Raw genomic sequence first — 21,763 nt, 5'->3', positions numbered from 1 at the left:
CGTGTGTGTGTGTAAGTGATCCTGTACTTTTAAGTGGAAAACACAAGCTCCAGATGGACTATTGTTGTAAAAAGTATTAATGCAGTGAAGTTGAGCAAAAGTAAGTCTGTAAAATGGTATGCCAAGGATATGCTTTTAGCATATGAACAAGTTGCAGTCACTTTTTGGGAGACAGAGAATTAGAGTTGTGTAGGTAGAAGAAATTTGTTTTCTTGAATGATAAGCATGTATTTTGTGAAGTAACTTGATGGAAAATTTTTCTTACCAGGAATCGGTTATGGTTGAGGGACATGCCACCCATTAGTATAGTTGGATAAAGGTCCTGCCACATCCCTTCAGCATTTGTAAGGAAAAGATTTCTGCTGGTTTATTTAAAAATATGGGGGTATTCCATTTCATGAGAGGTAGTATGTGTAACAGTTAAAAGTACATGTCTATAACCTGACTGTGTTTTAGTTACAGATGGCAGGGGGCTTTCAGTGAGTTATTTAATCTCCCTGTTCCTCAGTTTTTACATGTATCTTACGACTGTTAATAATTGTACTTGCCTTCAAGGTCATTTGTGAGCATGAGTTAATATATATATGTTGACCGGGCACGGTAGCTCACACCTGCAATCCCAGCACTTTGGGAGGCCAAGGCAGGCGGATCACGAGGTCAGGAGATCGAGACCATCTTGGCTAACACGGTGAAACCCTGTCTGTACTAAAAATAAAAAAATTTAGCTGGGCGTGGTGGCGGGCGCCTATAGTCCCGCTACTCAAGAGGTTGAGGCAGGAGAATCGCTTGAACCCGGGAGGTGGCGGTTGCAGTGAGCCGAGATCACGCCACTGCACTTCAGCCTGGTGACAGAGCAAGATTCTGTCTCAAAAAAAAAAAGTATGTGTATATATGTGTGTGTGTGTGTGTATATATGTAAAATGCTTAGGTTGGTGCTTTATAAATACATTTCTCTTTAGCTTCAAATCTGAATTCTTAGTGTATAAAAATTAGTATATTGGCCAGGCGCAGTGGCTCATGCTTGTAATCCCAGCACTTTGGTGGAGGCCAGGGTGGGTGGATCAGAAGGTCAGGTATTCCAGACCAGCCTAGCCAATATGGTGAAACCCCGTCTGTACTAAAAATACAAAAATTAGCCAGGCATGGTGGCGGGCACCTATAGTCCCAGCTAGTCAGGAGGCTGAGGCAGGAGAATCGTTGAACCCAGGATGTGGAGGTTGCAGTGAGCCAAGATCATGCCACTGCACTCCAGCCTAGGCGGCAGAGTAAGACTCCATCTCCAAAAAAAAAAAAAAAATTATTATATCAGTATAATCACATATTTAGTGGCTTTTTGGTTCAGCTATGTATTAATATTAGGAATATCATTGGAAACACTTTTTACTTGAAAGTCACTGAGGAAAATAGTTTCATACTGTTCAGAAACCTTGAATAAGATGTAACCTCAGTTATTCTGGACAGGCTGATTAAAAGTTTCATCAGAACAGCTGGAAAATAGGGTAAGAAAAGATTTCATATACAGACTGTTAAAATTTTTGGAAAACATTGCCCGTGTCTATTTTTCTTACTCTGCGTAAGTTAATGGATTAGTTTTCTTTCTCCTCTCCTTACCAACCCCGTAACACCCTGTTTATTCAGGCAGCATAGGAGTATTTTAACATGATTTGATGATAATGTTACCATCATAGATGGTCACCTGTGTTCATTTGATACGCCCTTTATCTTGGCTGGGCTGCCCTCTACAGTTGATTTCAAAGGATCTTTCAGTATGAAGATTTTACCCTCTGCCTGTGTGATTTAGTAATGCCCAATAAGTTGAACAGATAATGAGTCTTCTCTGCTTGAGGCTTGTATCTTTTTTGTGGGTCCTGATATTAGCTACATTATAAAAATACTTAAGTTTGTTCCTGAAATGGTGTTTGCAGATCACATGCATTGATGCATAATAGATTCTCTCTGCTTGGTAATTTGGAGAAATGCAGTCAAGTATTGGGAAGTTTACTGCTTTATTGTTCCTGTTAACAGCCAACAAAAAAAAATGTTGTCACCAAAACTGTGTCAGTGGAGATAACTAGAAGATAGTTCCTGTAGTTGTAGTGCAGCCCAGGTTCCTATGTTACCAACTTTGCCTCCTGTGCTTTCTTTTCATCTCCATCACCTACTCTCTGTGGCCTGTCCCTTTGGTTTCCCCCATTTATTCCATTCTCCTGCTATACTTTTCTGGCTGTTGTTTTTCTGTGACTTAATTTCTTTAGGGCCTTCTTTGCCCTGGGGTATGAAGGCTGAATGGGGATGAGCCTTGGACACTAGATCCCAGTTCTTCCTTTTGAGCACAAAATGAAGTTACTTATGCCATCTCTGGGTAGCTTGATGCCTAAGAGTAGGACAGAATAGACCAGAGTGGGCCCAAAGGTCGAAGCTTGGCTTTATTTGTACTGATAGCAACAAATATTTTGCTGCTTTATTTATTTTGGTGCAAGACCATATTTAAGATTGTTATTATAGTCCTCCGTTTTAGAGCTGTAAATGCCCTCTTATGTACCTGATTAGTTAAAAAGAGCAAGCAAGTCTCTGTCATGAAGAGTCTAATATATATTGAAAAGTTTATTTCTTAGGACTTTTACAAAAATAACAAATGACACAGATGGCGAGTAGATCATAGAGATGCTAGACAATGCCAGATCATGAAATGGGTGCTCATGAGATCCAAGAGTAGGAACCAGTAATCACACAACTGTACTTGTGCCACCAAGCAGACATTTCCTTGCACACTGCTGTAACTTGTGGCTATTAATAAGAGTTGAGGATTTTTGCCACTGGATTTCAGTTAAATGTGACTTGATTCTTTGATTCTATGTGTGATTAAATTCTCAAGTGAAGAACTGTCATTTTGATTTTCTAGTCTTCTTTCTTCTCCTATTATTACTAAATAGAAAGATACTTTTGTTGAGCTGCATGCTATGTCCTGTCCCTTCCAACTGATCTGTAAGCTTTTCCATTGGCTTTCTTTCTGTTTCCTGCTGCTTTCTTGCTTCATATTTGAAGGGAGGATTCAGACCTATCCAGGTAACAAACTACTGGTTCTGCATGGCCTGTTTATAACTCAGTCTGCTTATTATTATTACATTGAGATTGATTGCTAATGAATGGATACATTCACATTGGAAATTTACTATTGGTATATTGTTTCAAGGCTTTTAAGCCTGCAGTCAAAATTATAAATAACTACAGATACTGGTTGCCATTTTGAGAAATTTGAACTCTGCTCATTCTAGACCATTCTTAGGCCTGTCTAGATTGTCCACTGTTATTACAAACTATTCTAGAAGGCTCAGTTTAGTATAGGATTGTGCCACCTTTTGGAGAGGAAAAAAACTGCGTAGTTCAGCATGTGACAACCCTACAGATGGTTTAATTTAGCTTGACCCTGATGGACTGGGTAAATATTTTATGATCAAAGAGATTTCTTCTTGTTCTAAGTATTTTATAAATTACTTGAGCAGCAGTCTTTTAGGAGACTACTTTTAATTTTTAATGAGTTGATAATGAACCACTTACTCTTTATCAGAGTCAGTTCTTTTATATAATAGAGAAATATCAGCTACCCCTTTTGTTATACTTTATTATACATATATGTGTATATTTATACAGTATGTGTATATACATATATGTATGCATCTATACATACGTATTTATACAGTCAGGTCGAAACTATCCTACTGTTTTCAAATATGTGATGATACTGATAAGAGCTCGCCCTCGTGTGGTGTATTTTTGGAAACCCAGCAATAGGTAATTTATTCTTTTTATGCATATTGTATTTGTAATTCAAGTTGACCAGATTTTATTAGTGAAGAAAAGGAGACAGTAAAATTTATATATTCCCCTTTGTAAAAAAAAAAAAAGAAAAAAAAGAAAGAAAAAAAAATTTTTTTTTTCTCCCCTTCCCAGTTTTTCCAGAGGCCTCAAATACAGCCTCCTAGAGCTACCATCCCGAACAGCAGTCCATCCATTCGTCCTGGTGCACAGACACCCACTGCAGTGTACCAGGCTAATCAGCACATCATGATGGTTAACCATCTGCCCATGCCGTACCCAGTGCCCCAGGGGCCTCAGTACTGTATACCACAGGTAAAGTATCTTTGAGGCCTAGGTGGTCCAGCAGTAGAGTGGGAATAAACCCAGATTCTCATCAGAGGGAGCTGGGAGGATGAATTATGGCATTAGTTTTTGGTGACATGTGAACTGTTTTGTTGGTTACAAATTAGCCCTTTTGTGATTTTTTCATTATGCTATGTGAAGATATTTCTACATCTGTTTACTCAAAATTTTTTAAAATGACAGAGAAATTGTTTTTATCTACTTGCTTTCTCCCTTCCACTCACCACAACCAACTGCTCTAAAATGGGCTCAGTGATTATGCTGTTCCTGAAATCCTTTAATGTCATTGAAAAGTTATCAGCCTGAGATTATTTTACAGTGAGCTGACGTCTGCCCGTGTGCTGATATGTTGTATGGCTTTACTAAGCTGCACCTTTCTCTTCATTCTCATTGTATCTTCATGGCAAGCAAGCATTTTGAATGTGTTTGACCCAATGGCTTTACCTCATTTAAATGATTCTCTTACACAGAGAACTTTACTTTCTGTAGTAAGCTACTTTTTTCTTATTATTATTTTATTATGGTTTTTGGCCCCAGAGACCATATTATTTATATGTTCATACTTTCTCTTTTCTAGTACCGTCACAGTGGCCCTCCTTATGTTGGGCCCCCACAACAATATCCAGTTCAACCACCGGGGCCAGGTCCTTTTTATCCGGGACCAGGACCTGGGGACTTCCCCAATGCTTATGGTAAGTAGGAAAAGTCAAGACATTTCTGCCAGTTTTTTGTGTTTATTTGATTTTGTTGCATGGTGGGTCAGTTTATACAATGAGGTTTAGTGGTAAGAAGGATTATTAAATAACATGCTGCTAACAGTTCTTTCTTGAAAGCCCCTCCCCGCCCCCCCCCCCGCCCCACCACCAAAATGGGAGTCTCACTATGTTAGGCTGGTCTTCAACTCCTGGGTTCAAGCAGTCATCCTGCCTTAGCTTCCCAAGTAGCTGGAACTACAGGCATATGCCAGTCTGCCCAGCTTTAAAAGTAGTTTCTTGGCTGGGCGCGGTGGCTCATGGCTGTAATTCCAGCACTTTGGGAGGCCAAGGTGGGCAAGGAGATTGAGACCATCCTGGCTAACACGGTGAAACCCTGTCTCTACTAAAAATACAAAAAATTAGCCGGGTGTGGTGGCAGGCACCTGTAGTCCCAGCTACTCGGGAGGCTGAGGCAGGAGAATGGCTTGAACCCAGGAGGCGGAGCTTGCAGTGAGCTGAGATCGCACCACTGCACTCCAGCCTGGGTGACAGAGCGAGACTCTGTCTCAGAAAAAAGAAAAGTTACTTTTTAGATGGTGGCTTACAAGAAAAGTATTATAGAAATATATTTAGTTAATGACACCTTCTTTACAAGCTGATAATTCTACTGGAAAGAATCATGTTTCAGAGTTCTGACATCTTCCACCAGTTCACTGTTACCTAGATTTTTACTGGAGTTTTGCCAGTGGCGTGAATATACCTTATCTTCCTTTCACAATTTCTTTTTCTCCAAACATTTCCCACCACTTTCCACCTTAAAGATTTTGCTAATGTCTTTCTTACTAGAATGCAATTTCCATGAAAGTAGAGATTTTTGTTTTGTTCACTGCTATATCGCCAGCCCCTAGAACAGTGACTGGCAGGCACTTGGAGAATATACATGCCATAACTGAATATAACTCAGTGAACCTGTGGTTCTCTGCAAAATTGTGATAAGATCTATGGCATCGGGGAGGTTTTGGGTATTAGTTCCAATGAAAATGCCTTGAAAAATTAAAAGTGTTTTTTATTTAGAGAGAGCTGGGTTGCCAAGATTGTATTTGGCATATGCGCCAATGCTGAACTAAAATGATAAAATTACTTACTTCATTTAACAAATTTTTACTGCATGTTACATTTCTTTTATTCCATGGAAGGTGAATAATAAGGGATAAAATTAGTAGATAGTAGAAAAATTAAGTTTTGAGATTCAGTAAGTATTGATCTGTTATATTACCAACAAAGCAAAAACGTATTAAATAATCTTAATGTAACATGGTAACTTATCCATTAACCAGTTTCCTAAAATTGGGATTGTCTCAGTTAAGATTACAGCAGAATTGATTTGATTCAAGTAGTCCAAGAAGGTTTTTCTTCAGTTTTGAGGTGAAATAGGCAAAGCAACCAAATGTTCTGCGGCTTTACTTCTTTTAGAGAAGGGAAAAGCTTTCTGTTACCTTGGTTGATATTGTCTTGGGAAACTGCTGTTTCAAAGTGATATGCAGTAGTCTTCACTTATCCTCAGGGAATACATTCCAAGACCTCCAGTGGATGTCTGAAATCTGAGATAGTACGCTATATATACCATGGGTTTTTTTTTTTAATCTGATAAAAGGGCTGCTAAGAGACTAATTGGCATATAGCATATACAGCATGGATACACTGGATAAAGGGATGATTCACATCCCTGGTGACATGAAGCAGGACAGTGCAAGATTTTATCATGCTATTCAGAATGGCTTGCAATTTAAATCTTATGAATTGTTAATTTCTGGACTCTTTTGTTTTAATATTTTCAGACCATGATTGACTGCAGGTAACTGAAATTGCAGATAAGGGATTAATACTGCATTTTATATAACCTTACTAAATGTCTCAAATATGTTTATTTAACTCAGCTTTATTAAGTTGTATCATGATTATGAAATTTGATATTTTCAGAACAGTAATGTGTTACATATATGTGAGTTTAAAAGTTGCACAATATATATATATATCTCACCCAATTTTCAACAGCATATTGCAGGTGCTGTTGAATATTCCTTGTGTAATCCTTGGGCTTACCTTTGTCACCATTTTTATGTAATTTTAGTGCCTTTATTCTAGGTCCTTATTCTGAAAACTTAAATCCAAGTAATAATTTTTAAGAGTAACAATGAGCCGGGCGCGGTGGCTCACGCCTGTAATCCCAGCACTTTGGGAGGCCAAGGCGGGCGAATCACAAGGTCAGGAGATCAAGACCACAGTGAAGCCCCATCTCTACTAAAAATACAAAAAATTAGCCAGGCACGGTGGCAGGCGCCTGTAGTCCCAGCTACTCAGGAGGCTGAGGCAGGAGAGTGGCGTGAACCCAGGAGGCGGAGGTTGCAGTGAGTCGAGATTGCGCCACTGCACTCCAGCCTGGGTGACAGAGCGAGACTCCATCTCAAAAAAAAGAAAAGATTGTTACTATCTACAATTTTTTAATAGAAAATGGATTATTATTCAGCATAAACATGCTAAAATGGACAGTATCTCCCTTTAATTTCTGTGTTGCAAAGGGAATGCAATTAGTCTTCTAATTTACAAAATCATTTTTAAAGATGTCTTACTGAATTGTAACCTGCTTTTTACTTAGCGATTGTGCAAATCACTTTACTCGGAAAATGTCATCATTAAATTTCCTGCTGTAAGTCTGTGCCAGCCCTCTTTATTGCTGTTAATACTATTGTATAATATGTATAGAAACAGTAATGATGAGTTTACTGATAGGGACATAATGTGCAGATTTGAATATACAAATTATAACATTTTTGGCTTTATTTCTATTAGATATATACCATTTTATTCATTTTATGAAAAGCAGTATATTGAGGTATAATTGTGTCTCAGATATTATTGGTGTCTGTTCCCTTTCATAGATATGCTTTCTTCCCCAGTAAATTCTCATGCAGATCCAGTAGACATCAAGTGGGCAGTTTATCATCTAAATTAAAATATTAGTTTCTCTAGTTTTCTTAATATTAGAAAAACAATTTTAAAATATTTCATTATGAAAGAAAGTAAATTAATGATAAAAATTTAAATAGACTGGGCGTAGTGGCTCACGCCTGTAATCCCAGCACTTTGGGAGGCCAAGGCAGGTGGATCACAAGGTCAGGAGTTCGAGATCAGCCTGGCCAACATGATGAAACCCCGTCTCTACTTAAAATACAAAAATTAGCTGGTTGTGGTGGCGGACACCTGTAATCCCAGCTACTCGGGAGGCTGAGGCAGAAGAATTGCTTGAACCCAGGAAGCGGAGGTTGCAGTGAGCGGAGATATGCCACTTGCACTCCAGCCTGGGTGACCAGAGCGAGACTCCCGTCTAAAAAAAAAAAAAAAAAAAAAAATTAAATAATACAGAGTGCATAAAGTTGAAATAGCCAGTTTCTCTCCCTTCCCACCCTTTAAAGAAATAACATTTAACAGTTTGATATGTATTTTTTTATTTATATTTAACAAATTTTTTAAACTAAAATCAACACAGAATAGTTATAGTAGTCTAAATAATAGAACTTCCTGCTTATTTTTTTCCTCTCATACTATATTCATGGGCATCTTTCTATTTCATTATCTATAGAACTTCTCTCATTTCTTTTAAAAGCTACATAATATTCTCTTTTTGGAATGAATAATAATTTATGATACATAATTTTTTGTACTTTAGTAGAGATGGTGTTTCACCGTGTACCAAGGCTGGTCTCAAACTCCTGAGCTCAGGCATGAGCCACTGTGCCTGGCCATGTTTATTATTGTTTCTGTGGAAAATTCAAGGTTTTCAACTTTTCTTAGAAGACAGGCAGTGTGCTAATTACTTTGTGGAATACAGATACTAAGATACTCTTCCTGCCATTCAGTTTCTTATAGTAAGTCTGTTACATATTGTGCTTAGGTTTAAACAATGAGAAGAAATCTAAATATTGACTGCAGCATTGGTTTCACATCATAGACAAGTAAAATGAATTAAAAGTAGAGTAAAATAAAGTAGAAGACACACATGACTATTAAATTTATAATTTTGCCAAGAAGACCTTTAAAGAAAACTGCCATTTGCTGCCAGTATCATTTCACATTTTAACAACAAAAGTGTAGGACTGAAATCATCAAATAGCAGTAGTCCTTTATACAAATTTTAAGTTGTTAAACCTCTGTGTGTTTGTATTTCATGATTGTTACTGTATTAATTTTGCAATATGTCATTGACACTTTTTATATATACTGAGGTTTGGGAAACTGATTTAGAACTGGGATCAGTAAACTTTTTTTTTCAGTAAAGGGCTAGACAGTAATAATTCAGGTTTTGCAGGCTGTGTGGTGTCTGTTGCAGCTGTTCAGCTGTGCCACTGTGATGTAAAATCAGCCATAGACAGTTGATAAACTACTGTACGTGGGTGTCTTCCAATAAAACTTTATTTAAAAAATAAATAATGGTAGGCTTGATTTGGCTCTTAGACTGTAGTTGACAGATCCTTGATACAGACAAATGTACTTCATTCCGTGCATAAGAAATCTGAGGTCCAGAGATGTTAATTAACTTACCTAATTAATAAATGATATGCAAAATGACTCACATTTCTAGTAGAATAAAACGTTTTAAATGTTTCTGACTAGCTTATTATAAATATTATATATTTATAATAATATACTATTATTTGGTAGGGCAGATTTTCTACTCTGCTAGAGTTCACAGTTAAGAAGACTTAATGCTTTGCTCATTGCATTTAATTCCACTATATTGAGATTATGTTGTTCTGCCATATTTATTGGATTAATGTGATATAGCAGGCTCTTCCCCAATCATGTTGGCTCAAAATTGTTTCATGAGAAGAATCTAGGTTTTTTTTTTTTTAAGAGATCACCTTTTGGATCTTATCTCACTTACCTCAAAAAATATGGTGAAGTGAGCAGATTGTGTTGCTTGCCTGGCAGCATTTAAAACCAATTTTGGGGGTCTGTTTTCTGAGTTAATTTCTGAGTCAATGACATAATAAAGTAGCACATAATTGCTAATTTAAGCTGTGCTTTGAGAATAGTTTACTCATTGTTAGAGGATGACTGAGTTTTTTTTTTTTTTTTTTTTTGGTCTTTTTACATGGAACTTACTGAAACCGTAGTCATGCCCTCTGCATAGATCTTTTCCAAATCTGATTCAGCAAACCTGATTGATACCTACAGAATTCTGATACCGCAAATCATAGTGCTTCCAACAACTTTACACTTGAAAAGTGTTATGGTGGTAGTGGGGATGTTGATGGTGATAATGAAAGTGGGCCAACCTTATTTGACTGTTTGCTTAGTACCAAGGATTTTACCTGTGTTAACTACCCTCGTACATATTTTTTTCCTTCTTGTTACAGTGAATCAATTATCCGTGTTCCTATGGAAAGCCAATCTTGTATGTGTGTGCTGGATCCCGTCCTATACCCATTTAAGGCTATTACTCTAGCAATTCTTTCTATCCCACATTGACAATTTTCCCCACTTCCTCTGCTGGATTAGTGTCATCTGTATATAGGCACACTGTTTCATTGACGTATTAAGGAAAGTTTTTTTGATTCCATATTTTTGTCCAGCTATAGCTCTATTTTTCTGCTTTTCTTTTACAGCAAAATTTTTTAAGGAAAATGTTTATACTCCTGGTGTTCATTTTCTGTCTTCTCTTTAACTATTGAACCCGCTCAAATCAGGCTTCACGCTCTTCACTTCTCTGCCCAAACAACTTTGGTCAAGGTCACTGGTGATTTGTACTTTGAAAAATCTTATTTGACTTCTTCAGCACCATTTGATGTGGTTAAGCACAGCCCTCATTCCTTTTTTTTTTTTGAGAGGGAGTCTCGTTGTGTCGCCCTGGCTGGAGTGCAGTGGCCGGATGTCAGCTCACTGCAAGCTCTGCCTCCCGGGTTCACGCCATTCTCCTGCCTCAGCCTCCCGAGTAGCTGGGACTACAGATGCCCGCCACCTCGCCTGGCTAGTTTTTTGTATTTTTTAAGTAGAGACGAGGGTTTCACCATGTTAGCCAGGATGGTCTTGATCTCCTGACCTCGCGATCCACCCTTCTCGGCCTCCCGAAGTGCTGGGATTACAGGCTTGAGCCACCGCGCCCGGCCGCACAGCCCTCATTCTTGAATAGTTTTCTGGATTTCAGCCACTACCTTGGTTTTCATCTCTTTGGCTGGAGTTTTCTCAATTTCTGTGACCTCTAACAGACGTGGAATGCCTCAAGATTTAACCACTGGGCTTCTTTTCTATCTGTATTCATTTCCTGAGTTACCTAGTCATGTTTAAATGTTGTTTATATTCTGTCAATTCCAAAATGGATAACTGTAACTCATACCTATCCTCTGACTCCAGATTTGTGTCACTTGCTAACCACTTGATCTGTGTTTGAAGATCTGATAAGCATCCGAAACTTGCCCTGTCTAAAATTGAACTCTTGATTTTTCTGCCCCAAATTCTATTACTTCAGTTTTCCTCATCTTAGTAAATAGTACACCTCTGTTCTGTCACTTGCTCAGGCATGAAACTGAAAGAGTTTTCCTTGAGTCTTCTTTCTCTCATACCAGTGTCCAATTCATCAGCATATCTATAGGCTCTACCTTCAAACCATCCAGTATTTGACCCCTTCTCCACACCTCTACTCCGAACACTTTGGCTTGATAGTAATTATAATAATAGTCTTAATTTTGAAAGTTAAAACAGCTCATTGCGAGTACAAGGAGCGGGGGAAGAAGATAATTTCAGGCAGATGGGCAGTATAGTCAAAGTCGAAGAGTTTGGTGTACTCAAAGGATAGGAGTTGGAGTAGGTTATAGCTAGAACAAAGATGTGGATTCAAGAATGATAGAAAATGTAGTTTGGAACCTGGATTCTAAGTATCTGGACTTCCATCTTTAGGCCATACGTTCTCGGCCTTTTTTCCACCCCAGTATTAGGAAATTTGCTAATTTCATGTACCTTCGTATGGCAGTAGTTCCCCATGAGTAAGGAGAAGAATTAGATCACCCCTACTTTCCAAGATAATCAGATATATTCCCTTCTGTCCCTGTCAAAACCCATAAACAGACATATGCATACACCCTTGTGTGAGAGTCATGGTTGCATGTGGTAAGCCTCAGAATAATATTTTTTAAAAGCAACACTATAGCATGATCCATGTTTTAGAAAGATAGCTGTGGTGTGGATCTGTAGGAACCAGGTATTTAGTGGTTTGTGAATGTTTGAAGACATTATATATTTTGGAAATAATTTCTTGACCACTTCAGTAACCGGAGGAGAGCTAGTGGAAAAAGATGATGAAGAATGCTGAGTGTTTTGTTTTACCCTTTTAAAGGGATTGTGCAGAGACACAGTGTCATTGATTGTTCTCTAGTGTTTTGACAAAATACCTGAATGCCTATTTAATCTTTTTCTAATTTCTCAGGAACGCCTTTTTACCCAAGTCAGCCAGTGTATCAGTCCGCACCTATCATAGTGCCTACTCAGCAACAGCCGCCTCCAGCCAAGAGAGAGAAAAAAACTGTAAGAGATCTTTATTACTTTTTCTTATTTTAAATCTAAAATCTATTCACTTATCAGATAAGTTTACTTAGTCATTATTCATTTCAATTCACGAATTACTGTGCCTTTTAAAATTTATTTTTATTTGTTTATTCTTCCCTTATATTCACACCACTTCACCTGGAGGATTTGTATGGGCATGTAATTAGAAGTTGTTCATACCGTCGGCATAATATCATCTTTAATTATTCACTGAGCTAGGTATGCCACATGACAACATGTGCTCCACCTTTAGAACTGGGAGGGTTTAGTGGGCTAAGGTTTTACTCAGTGTGAGGAATTTAAGCTCAGTTCTCACATCTAGACTCTTCTTTAATACCAGTCTTTTTTTTTTTTTGAGATGGAGTCTCACTCTAGCCCAAGCTGGAGTGCAGTGGTGGGATCTCAGCTCAACTGCACCCTCTGCTTCCGAGGCTCAAGCGATTCTCATGCCTCAGCCTCTTGAGTAGTTGGGACTATAGGCACAAGCCACCAGGCCTGGCTAATTTTTTGTATTTTAGTAGAGGTGGGGTTTTGCCATGTTGCCCAGGGTGATCTCGAACTCCTAAGCTCAGGCAGTCTGCCCACCGTGGGCCCCCAAAGTGCTGGGATTATAGGCGTGAACCACCGTGCCTGGCCAACACCAGTCTTAATCAGCTCAAGTATGAATTGACAGAAGAAAAAAACAGCACAAGAGAAAAAGAACTGAGATATTAAGGATAGCAAGAAAAGTCCTTCCTGTGGAATAGATATCTTTTAAGAAACAAAAAACAGAGTTTAGAAAATGTATTCTAATTGTTTTTTATAATTTATAGGGACTTTGTCTGTGTCTAATGAGGCAGGCCCAAGAGAACTGGAGTGTAGTAACATAAAAGTCAAATGGCAGAAAACTTGTAGAAGAGAGGCTTGCAATTTCTTACCCAACAGAACACACAAAATGGGTGATCTTTATATTCAAGAGAGACTCCCACATTCACAGATAGGTGGGGTGACTTATAGCAATACTCTTGAATTACTCTAACTTAATAAAAATTAATGAGATTCAGGCCTGGTGCAGTGGCTCACACCTGTAACCCTAATACTTTGGAGGCCGAGATGGGTAGATCACTTGAGGTAGGGAGTTTGAGACCAGCCTGGCCAACATGGAGAAAACCCATCTTTACTAAAAATACAAAAATTAGTCGGGTGTGGAGGCTCACGCCAGTAATTCCAGCTACTCGGGAGATTGAGGCACGAGAATCACTTGAAACTGGGAGGGGGAGGTTGCAGTGAGATCACACCCCTGCACTCCAGCCTAGGCGACAGTGTGAAACTGTATCTCAAGTAAACAAACAAGAAAATAATAATGAGGTTCAAGACTTTGGTTTAAAACTTGTTTTTATTATTAGAAACAAATTACTTGTGCTTATATCATAATGAACAGCACATGACAATGTATCATGACACTACAGTCGGGAAACTATATGCTTTGGTAATGTTGAATCAGCATGATAGAAGTTGGACTTGAAGAACACTCTCAGAATGCAGAAAAATGAATAGAAGAAATAATGAAACTAGAAGACGGTAGTTACAGATGTTTCTAAAGAAGAAAGTAGAATAAATGAATTAAAGCTATACTTAAAAGAATGTTAGAAATAGTTTTCCATACCTGAACAATAGCTGGCATTAGAAGTCTTAATTGAAGGACTCCCCTAAAAGCTTCCAGATCCAGGTAGTTTCATTAGTGAATTCCTTAAAATTCTCAAGAAGTGTGGACTGCCTTGATTAGGGTATGGTGGTAGTGAACAACAGTGGTCCTTTATATCTTAGCATTCTCCCAGAATACATGTATCTGCCTAGACGCAGACACTTATCTCCTTTACAGCACCAACGCCACTGACATCTGTAACCATAGGGTAGCGTTTAAAAAAATTAAAATAAGACCATACACACTTCTGTGCTTATTGCATTTTTTCACCTACCAGCACATCTTAATGATTATTCTGTGTCAGTTCATGTAGATCTGCCTCATTCTTTTTTTTTTTTTTTTTTTTTTTTTTTGAGACAAAGTCTTGCTCTTGTCCCCCAGACTGGAGTGCAATGGTGCCATCTCATCTCACTGCAACGTCCGCCTCCCGTGTTCAAGCGATTCTCCTGCCTCAACCTCCTGAGTAGCTGGGATTATAGGTGCCTGCCACTGCACCTGGCTAATTTTTGTATTTTTATTAGAGACAGAGTTTCACCATGTTGGCCAGGCTGGTCTCAAACTCCTGACCTCAGGTCATCCGCCCACCTCGGCCTCACAAAGTGATGGGATTACAGGTGTGAGCCCGGCCAGATCTGCCTCATTCTTTTTACTGACTGTTAAGTGTTTAATTATAAGGACCTAAGATAATTTTTATTTTTTTGAAATGGAGTCTTGCCCTGTTGCCCAGGCTGGAGTGCAGTGGCATGATCTTGGCTTACTGCAACCTCCGCCTCTCGGGTTCAAGTGATTCTCTCGCCTCAGCCTCCTGAGTAGCTGAGACTACAGGCATGTGCCACCATGTCTGGCTAATTTTTTGTATTTTTAGTAGAGACGGGGTTTCACTGTGTTAGCCAGGTTGGTCTCGATCCCCTGACCTTGTGAGCCACCGTGCCTGGCTGACGTAAGATAATTTTTGAGCTATTCTGTTCTCGATCAACCTTTTTCCAGTCTTTGCTGGAAAGGCATGATTGCAGTCAGCATTATTACATAGTATATAAGGTTGTTTTAAGGATAAATTATTCCTAACTTGTAGGGTATTTATATTTTTTATTTTGGTAAAGAACTTCAGAGAATCATTTACAGCATTTAAAACTGTATTCTAGGCCAGGTGCCGTGGTCCACGCCTGTAATCCTCGCATGGGAGGATGAGGCACAAGAATTGCTTGAACCTGGGTGGCGGAGGTTGTAGTGAGCTGACTTCGCGCCACTGCATTCCAGCCAGGGTGACAGAGCGAGACTGTCTCAAAAAAAAACTTTTATCTATGCAGTAACTTTCATATATTAAAAGTATTTTATGAAACTTATATGGTAAATAAGATCAGTCCAACAGGTTCTTACAAAACAAGTATAAATATTAGTAGTTTGCCTTTTTGACCTAGAAATCCAGCCAGTTAGGTTTCATTTTAGCTTGTTATTCTAATTAGTTCATGTCAGAGCTAATGGCCTACATTTATATGATGGATCTGTGATTGAAATAAAGTCAAATGTGGTGATTATCACCTTTGATATTTGACAGGTTTCCCAGTTTGCACCTTTAACTCACTCATATGCTTGTAAATTTGCTACATAGACACTCATCTGTACATATGCCATTTTATTTAACCTTATAGATAAGAATTCGGGATCCAAACCAGGGAGGTAAAGACATAACAGAGGAGATTATGTCTGGAGGTGGCAGCAGAAATCCTACTCCACCCATAGGAAGACCCACGTCCACACCTACTCCTCCTCAGGTAAGACCTAGTGAGTTGTAATGGATGGCACTATTTGTTCACTAACCTCTACTGAATTCTTCTTTCTTCTATGGCCACTTTCTGTACTTTTCATTTCCATCAGTTGTCTTGCAGCCTCGAATATCTAAATGGTATTTAAACAGACATGTTTTTTTCTCTTTGCAAATTACAATATTTTAAATTTTTATTGGTAATATATTTATGTATTGTTTTCACAATCAGCGCACAGGTGAGGTGCTGCCACTCTTCTTAATGAACTATTGCATGATACCAAAAGGAGCTGTATTCTTGTGAAAACCTCATCATTAAATGAGTATTTCACATCATGGAACCTTAGGATTTAAGTGCTGCACACTTTGTTAATGCAAACATTAAGGTTGAGAATTTAACATTTTACCAAACAGTGTTGCTTGAGATGATTGCCTGTGTTATTGAGAGCATATTAGGACGTATAACAGGTATACTTCTTACATTTTAGAACTACATAAATGAACTTCTTGAGTGGAGAGTGTCTTCTTTTTTTTTTTTTTTTTTGTTTTTTTGAGACGGAGTCTCGCTCTGCTGCCCAGGCTGCAGTGCCGTGGCCAGATCTCAGCTCACTGCCAGCTCTGCCTCCCGGGTTCACGCCATTCTCCTGCCTCAGCCTCCCGAGTAGCTGGGACTACAGGCGCCTGCCACCTCGCCCGGCTAATTTTTTTGTATTTTTTAGTAGAGACGGGGTTTCACCGTGTTAGCCAGGATGGTCTCGATCTCCTGACCTCGTGATCCGCCCGTCTCGGCCTCCCAAAGTGCTGGGATTACAGGCTTGAGCCACCGCGCCCGGCCGTCTTCTTTAATTATAGTCATCTCTTGTTATCCTCAGGGGATTTGTTCAAAGAAGCCCCCTCCCCAGTACCAAAATTTATGCCATTCGTTATGTAAAATGGCATAGTACTTGCATATAAACAGTGCACCTCTTCCCATATACTTAAATAATCTCTAAATTACTTATAATATCTAATACAGTATAAGTAGTCATATTATTTTAAATTTCTATTACGTTTTATTTAAAATGTTTTTTTCCTAAATATTTTTTATCCACAGTTGGTTGAATCTGTGAATGTGGAACTTATTAATAAATTGTCAGTTAGGCACCTTTTTCTTCCTGGTGAAGAATGTGGTTATCATAATCTCCTAAGATTTTACTTTCTTGTTTTTAGAAATCAAGATATTGTAGAAGGAACTGGAGTTTAGTAAACTATAATATAGATTAGAATTCTGCAAATCTGACAAGATTTGTATTTCAAGGCTGGGCGGTGCGGTGGCTCACGCCTGTAATCCTGTAATCCCACCACTTGGGGAGGCTGAGGCGGGCCAGATCATCCGAGGTCTGGAGTTCAAGACCAGCCTGGCCAACATGGTGAAACCCTATCTGTACTAAAAAATACAAAAATTAGCTAGGCGTGGTGGCACGTGCCTATAATCCCAGCTACTCAGGAAACTGAGGCAGGAGAATTGCTTGAACCCAGGAGGCGGAGGCTATGGTGAGCCAAGGTTATGCCACTGTACTCCCCAGCCTGGGCAATAGAGAGAGACTTCGTCTTTAAAAAAAAAACAAAAAACAAAAAAACCCACAAAAATTTGTATTTCATTCCTATGTCACTTTAAATTTTGATAAGTGATTTAGAGACACATGGTTTTCAGATCTTAAAAATTGTCTAAAGTGAAGCCAATTGCAGGTGCAGTGGTGCATGCCGATAGTCCCAGCTATTTGGGAGGCTTAGCAGGAGGATTCCTTGATTCCAGCTTGGGGAACACAGGAAGATCATGTCCCTGTAAAAAAATTGTCTAAAGTGAAATCCTACTGTCTAGAAACAGATAAAAAGAAAGCTATTAAGGAGTAGGGGGCTGCTCTCTCTTTCCTGTTTTATGCTTGGATGGTAAAGGGGTTCCTTGGAGCCCAGTTTACAAACAAGTGATACAGATGATCGTATATAAAGCATTTCAGAATGATAGACTACTGACTTAATTTTAGTAGTACAGACAAAATAAAAGTTCATAAAATGTTCTTAAATATAAAAGTCACAAACAGCTGAGTTTAGAGCCCCTTGGAAATCTATGAATTTGAGAAAGCCTTAAATTTAGTCCTTTGTTGTAGTGATGTGTTTTCTCTTGGAAATGATGGTATCTAGCTGACATTTATCTCAGTCTTTCATTATCCAGATGAGTATATATGTGCATCTGGACATGTGAGTTGTAAGTTCATGTTAATAATTCTTCATCATTCCTCATTATTCCTCTAGGAACATTCCAATTTTGGAATGATTACGAAGGTCTTATATTTAGTTTCTTCCCTGGAAGTAAGCATGAGATAAGCAAAATTTCCAAATTGAAGTAATCTATATATGTGTTCTGTTAGGTGGGAATACACTATAGCAAAACTTTGGGATTAGTTGATCAGTGCAGTCAAATTTTAGTCTGTATTTTCACACATTAAAATGTTACTACTGTCAAGCCAGATAAAGGATAGACAATCCTTTGTTGATTTCTGTTTAAATTCTCTCTGGACATATATGTGTCTTTTTGCACTTAAATGCCCTCTGGGGTGTGATTGGTTTCCTTTAACCTTCTAAGCTTGGTTCCCACCCTCTTCTGGTATCCCTCTGTGTTTAGCTACAGAAATCTTTTTGCTCTTTGTCTTTCCCCAGAGACTGTGGTTCTGAATATGAGTGTATATTTCTGTGTAATCATAAAGAACATTGAATCTACACTTTGAGCAGACGAAGGCCATCAATCAATAGTTGTAATGTTGGTAGTTCTTTCTGAGAAGTGTAACATCAGTTATAACGCAGAAGTTTATTAGGTGACTTGTATTTAAATCCAAATGCATGAAATTCATAGAATGAACGAATAGCTTTTTAACAGAGACGTGTGTACTAGAGATATTTCATTTTCCTCTTAAGAAAAGCAGCAGCACAAGCATGATGATGGCAACTGACATTTTACCTCATTTTCTGGAACGTCATAGAAAGTGGTACACAGAGGGCTGGATGCGGCGGCTCACGCCTGTAATCCTAGCACTTTGGGAGGCCGAGGTAGGCAGATCACTTGAGGTCAGAAGTTCGAAACCACCCTAGCCAACATGGTGAAACCCTGTCTCTGCTAAAAATACAAAAAAACTAGCCAGGCGTGGTGGCAGGCACCTGTAATCCCAGCTACTCAGGAGGCTGAGGCAGGAGAATTGCTTGAACCTGGGAGGCAGAGGTTGCAGTGAGCCGAGATAGTGCCACTACACTCCAGCCTGGACAACAGAGACTCTGTCTCAGAAAAAAAAAAAAAAAATGTTGACCCAGTGTTTCAAAAGAAGCTACAAATCTTTAGTTATGTGTAAAAAAGCTGCAAGTTATAAATATTGGCAACTAATTTCATTAACAGAGTAGCACTCTGCCAGTCAAAGAAAACTCACTAGATTTAACTTCAGTTTTACTAGTTTTCAATTTTGATATCAATCCAGATAAATACAGAATCATGTCTGGTTAGAAGACTACAGATGAGACAGCTGTCTGCATCAGAATTTAGGATTAAACAGTAAATACTGTAGTACTGGCCTTAGAGTACCTGCTTTGAGTTAGACATAATCGCTTATGCTGTGGATAGCCAAGCCTTTCCCTATCACCAAGGGAAAGTCCCAGTCTCTGTAAAGGGAAACAGAAGACCCGTTACTAAGACCTGAGTGGTGCAGAGGTGACCAAGTGGGGCAGAATTGTAGCACAGATATCAGAGACCCATTAATGGTGGTAGTACATGTAAAATAGAACAGGGAAGAGGTTTAAAACTTTGACTTGGAATCAGACATACTGGATTTCAAGTCTCGGTTCCACTGCTTAGCTTTGTAACTTTAGCCCAATTACTTTATCCCAGGGCATTATCTTCTACATTTAAAAAGTAAAACCTATCAAACAGAGAGGATTAAATGAGACAAAATACTTAAAAATTGTTTAAGTTCACTGTGTGGTGCACAATGAGTATTCAGCAAATATCTGTTATTAGTACTGCAATTATTTCAGGAGGCACAGAGAATGACTGGAAGAATGTGGGAAGGCTTTACCGCAGAGATGCCATTTGATCTAACTTTCATGGGTATTCACAAAATGAAAGGGAAAGGGGTGTTTAGACAGAGGAACAGCATGTGCAAAAATGGGAAATTAGATGAAGGGAGGCTATTATTATATTTCAGGTGAGAAATTAGTTGAAGGAGAGGAAGCCAGTTGGAGAGATGTTTAGCAATTAATTATTAACTAGATAAGGACTCTGAAAAGGATGACCATATAATTTACCACCTAATTGGGGCAATTGTGGAAATGGGTGGCAATGCTATTGTTAATGCCAGCACAGCAGGCATAATCAGTACGGCACATGTAAATGGGGATGTAAGTTTTCTCTAGATGTAAGGGAGAGAGAGAGTCAGGGATGCCTCTTCGTGTTTAAAAATACCTCTTTTGTAGTGAAACGTAATATTGAGTATACATGGGGAAGTTTAAAGAGGAGGATAATGAGTTTGATTTTGGCAAGCAGTCAAGCCGTTGTGATTTTTATCTAATTTGGTCTTGAGGTCTCTCTGTCAAGAATGGCTATAAACCAGGAGAGCCACTCTCTAAGAGAGCCCTGACCAGGTAAAAGTTACGTTTGGGTGTGTTTGTCAGGAAGATATAATGAGGAAGTGAAACCAAAATGCATGAAACAGAAAAAAATTTACTACTTCCTAATTCCAGAGAGGTTTACAGTGGTGATGGGAGGCTGATAGGGGAGCTCTGAAGACAGCAGGGAACTCAGGTGGAGAGAGAGAGAAGGAAGACTTGTGGGACTGTCCTTTTATTAAGGTCCATGTCCTCCCTTAGGCTTCCTCACTGGAGTTATGGATTTGCTAGTTTGAAGAAAACACTCTCCAAGGGTGAACTTATTTACATGAGTCTGGTGTTAACCATTAGATTGTATCATGGTCAGCAGCTATGGGATGTGTTGTGTTCTGGATCAGTGAGATGAGGAACAAACGGCCTCTTTCACAAGCAACTACACAGGAAGGAAACATTTGAACTAGGCCAAAATAGAAAGTATACAACTGGGTTTCAAAAACATATGCCAGACCTAAAAGTGGATGCTGAGGGAGCAATTATATTACATTTGTGACACAAGCTATGAGCTAATTGAGGGAAACTGCATTGGGTTTCTGTGAGGAGAATGGAGAGGAGAAACAAATTTTTGCTGCTGCTGTTTTTACCCTAATAAGAAGTAGACAGAATTTGAAACTGTTCTTCATAAGTCTTAAAATTTTCTATGGGCTAACTAGTAGATATTCTCACATATTTAGGAAATATGCATACGTGTATATACATGTTCCTGTACAGAGAATCACAGTGCATAGATGGAGGTGCATGACTGGATATTATGGAGCACTAGAGCACTTGCTGCTGGTTTTCACTCTGTTACTTAGATTTATAACCTTGGGTCAGAACATTAAGTTCTTAAAACCCCTGTTTTTTCATCTGTAAAATGAGGAATTATATGAAATAATCTGAGAGTTCCCTTTTAGTTCTTACCTATTAAAGTGGTAAAGAAGGAAGAATTTTGTTACTCGCTCGGTATCAAATATCTCAGCTCTTGATGATGACAATAATGCATAAGGCATATCCCTGTATTTAGAAATATACTAGCTATTATGCCTAATAGTCTTCATGGAAACCCTATAGGGTAAAAATACATACATGATGCCATGTCAAAATTGTCTGCTTCTGAAGGGGATGAGTGGTGGATCAAAAATCACTTTTTTTTTTTTTATGTTTAAGATGGAGTCTCACTCACTTTGTCACCCGGGT

General features: G+C 38.7%; 1 protein-coding gene across 22 annotated transcripts in view; it reads left to right on the top strand.

Annotated features, from left to right (window-relative positions):
- EIF4G3 (eukaryotic translation initiation factor 4 gamma 3) overlaps positions 1-21,763 on the top strand; it is a 268,928-nt gene that overhangs the window by 87,420 nt on the left and 159,745 nt on the right. For 10 of the 22 annotated variants that reach the window (XR_001881497.1, XM_017852119.1, XM_017852115.1 and 7 more), the window contains 4 exons: positions 3,952-4,131; positions 4,739-4,853; positions 12,337-12,434; positions 15,789-15,911. Coding sequence is in view for 21 of the 22 variants with exons in the window: in XM_017852119.1 (XP_017707608.1) it covers positions 3,952-4,131; positions 4,739-4,853; positions 12,337-12,434; positions 15,789-15,911 (516 nt within the window). In the remaining variant the exon portion in view is untranslated. Of the gene's footprint in view, positions 1-3,045; positions 3,067-3,951; positions 4,132-4,738; positions 4,854-12,336; positions 12,435-15,788; positions 15,912-21,763 lie in introns of all 22 variants that reach the window. The other 12 variants (XM_017852121.1, XM_017852123.1, XM_017852105.1 and 9 more) reach the window with 2 other exon arrangements.

Source organism: Rhinopithecus bieti, unplaced genomic scaffold (assembly GCF_001698545.2).
Source record: "Rhinopithecus bieti isolate Rb0 unplaced genomic scaffold, ASM169854v2 scaffold_33652, whole genome shotgun sequence".
NCBI classification, from domain to species: domain Eukaryota; kingdom Metazoa; phylum Chordata; class Mammalia; order Primates; family Cercopithecidae; genus Rhinopithecus; species Rhinopithecus bieti.
Note: the sequence above shows the minus strand (reverse complement) of the source record. Positions and strands in the feature narration are given on the sequence as shown.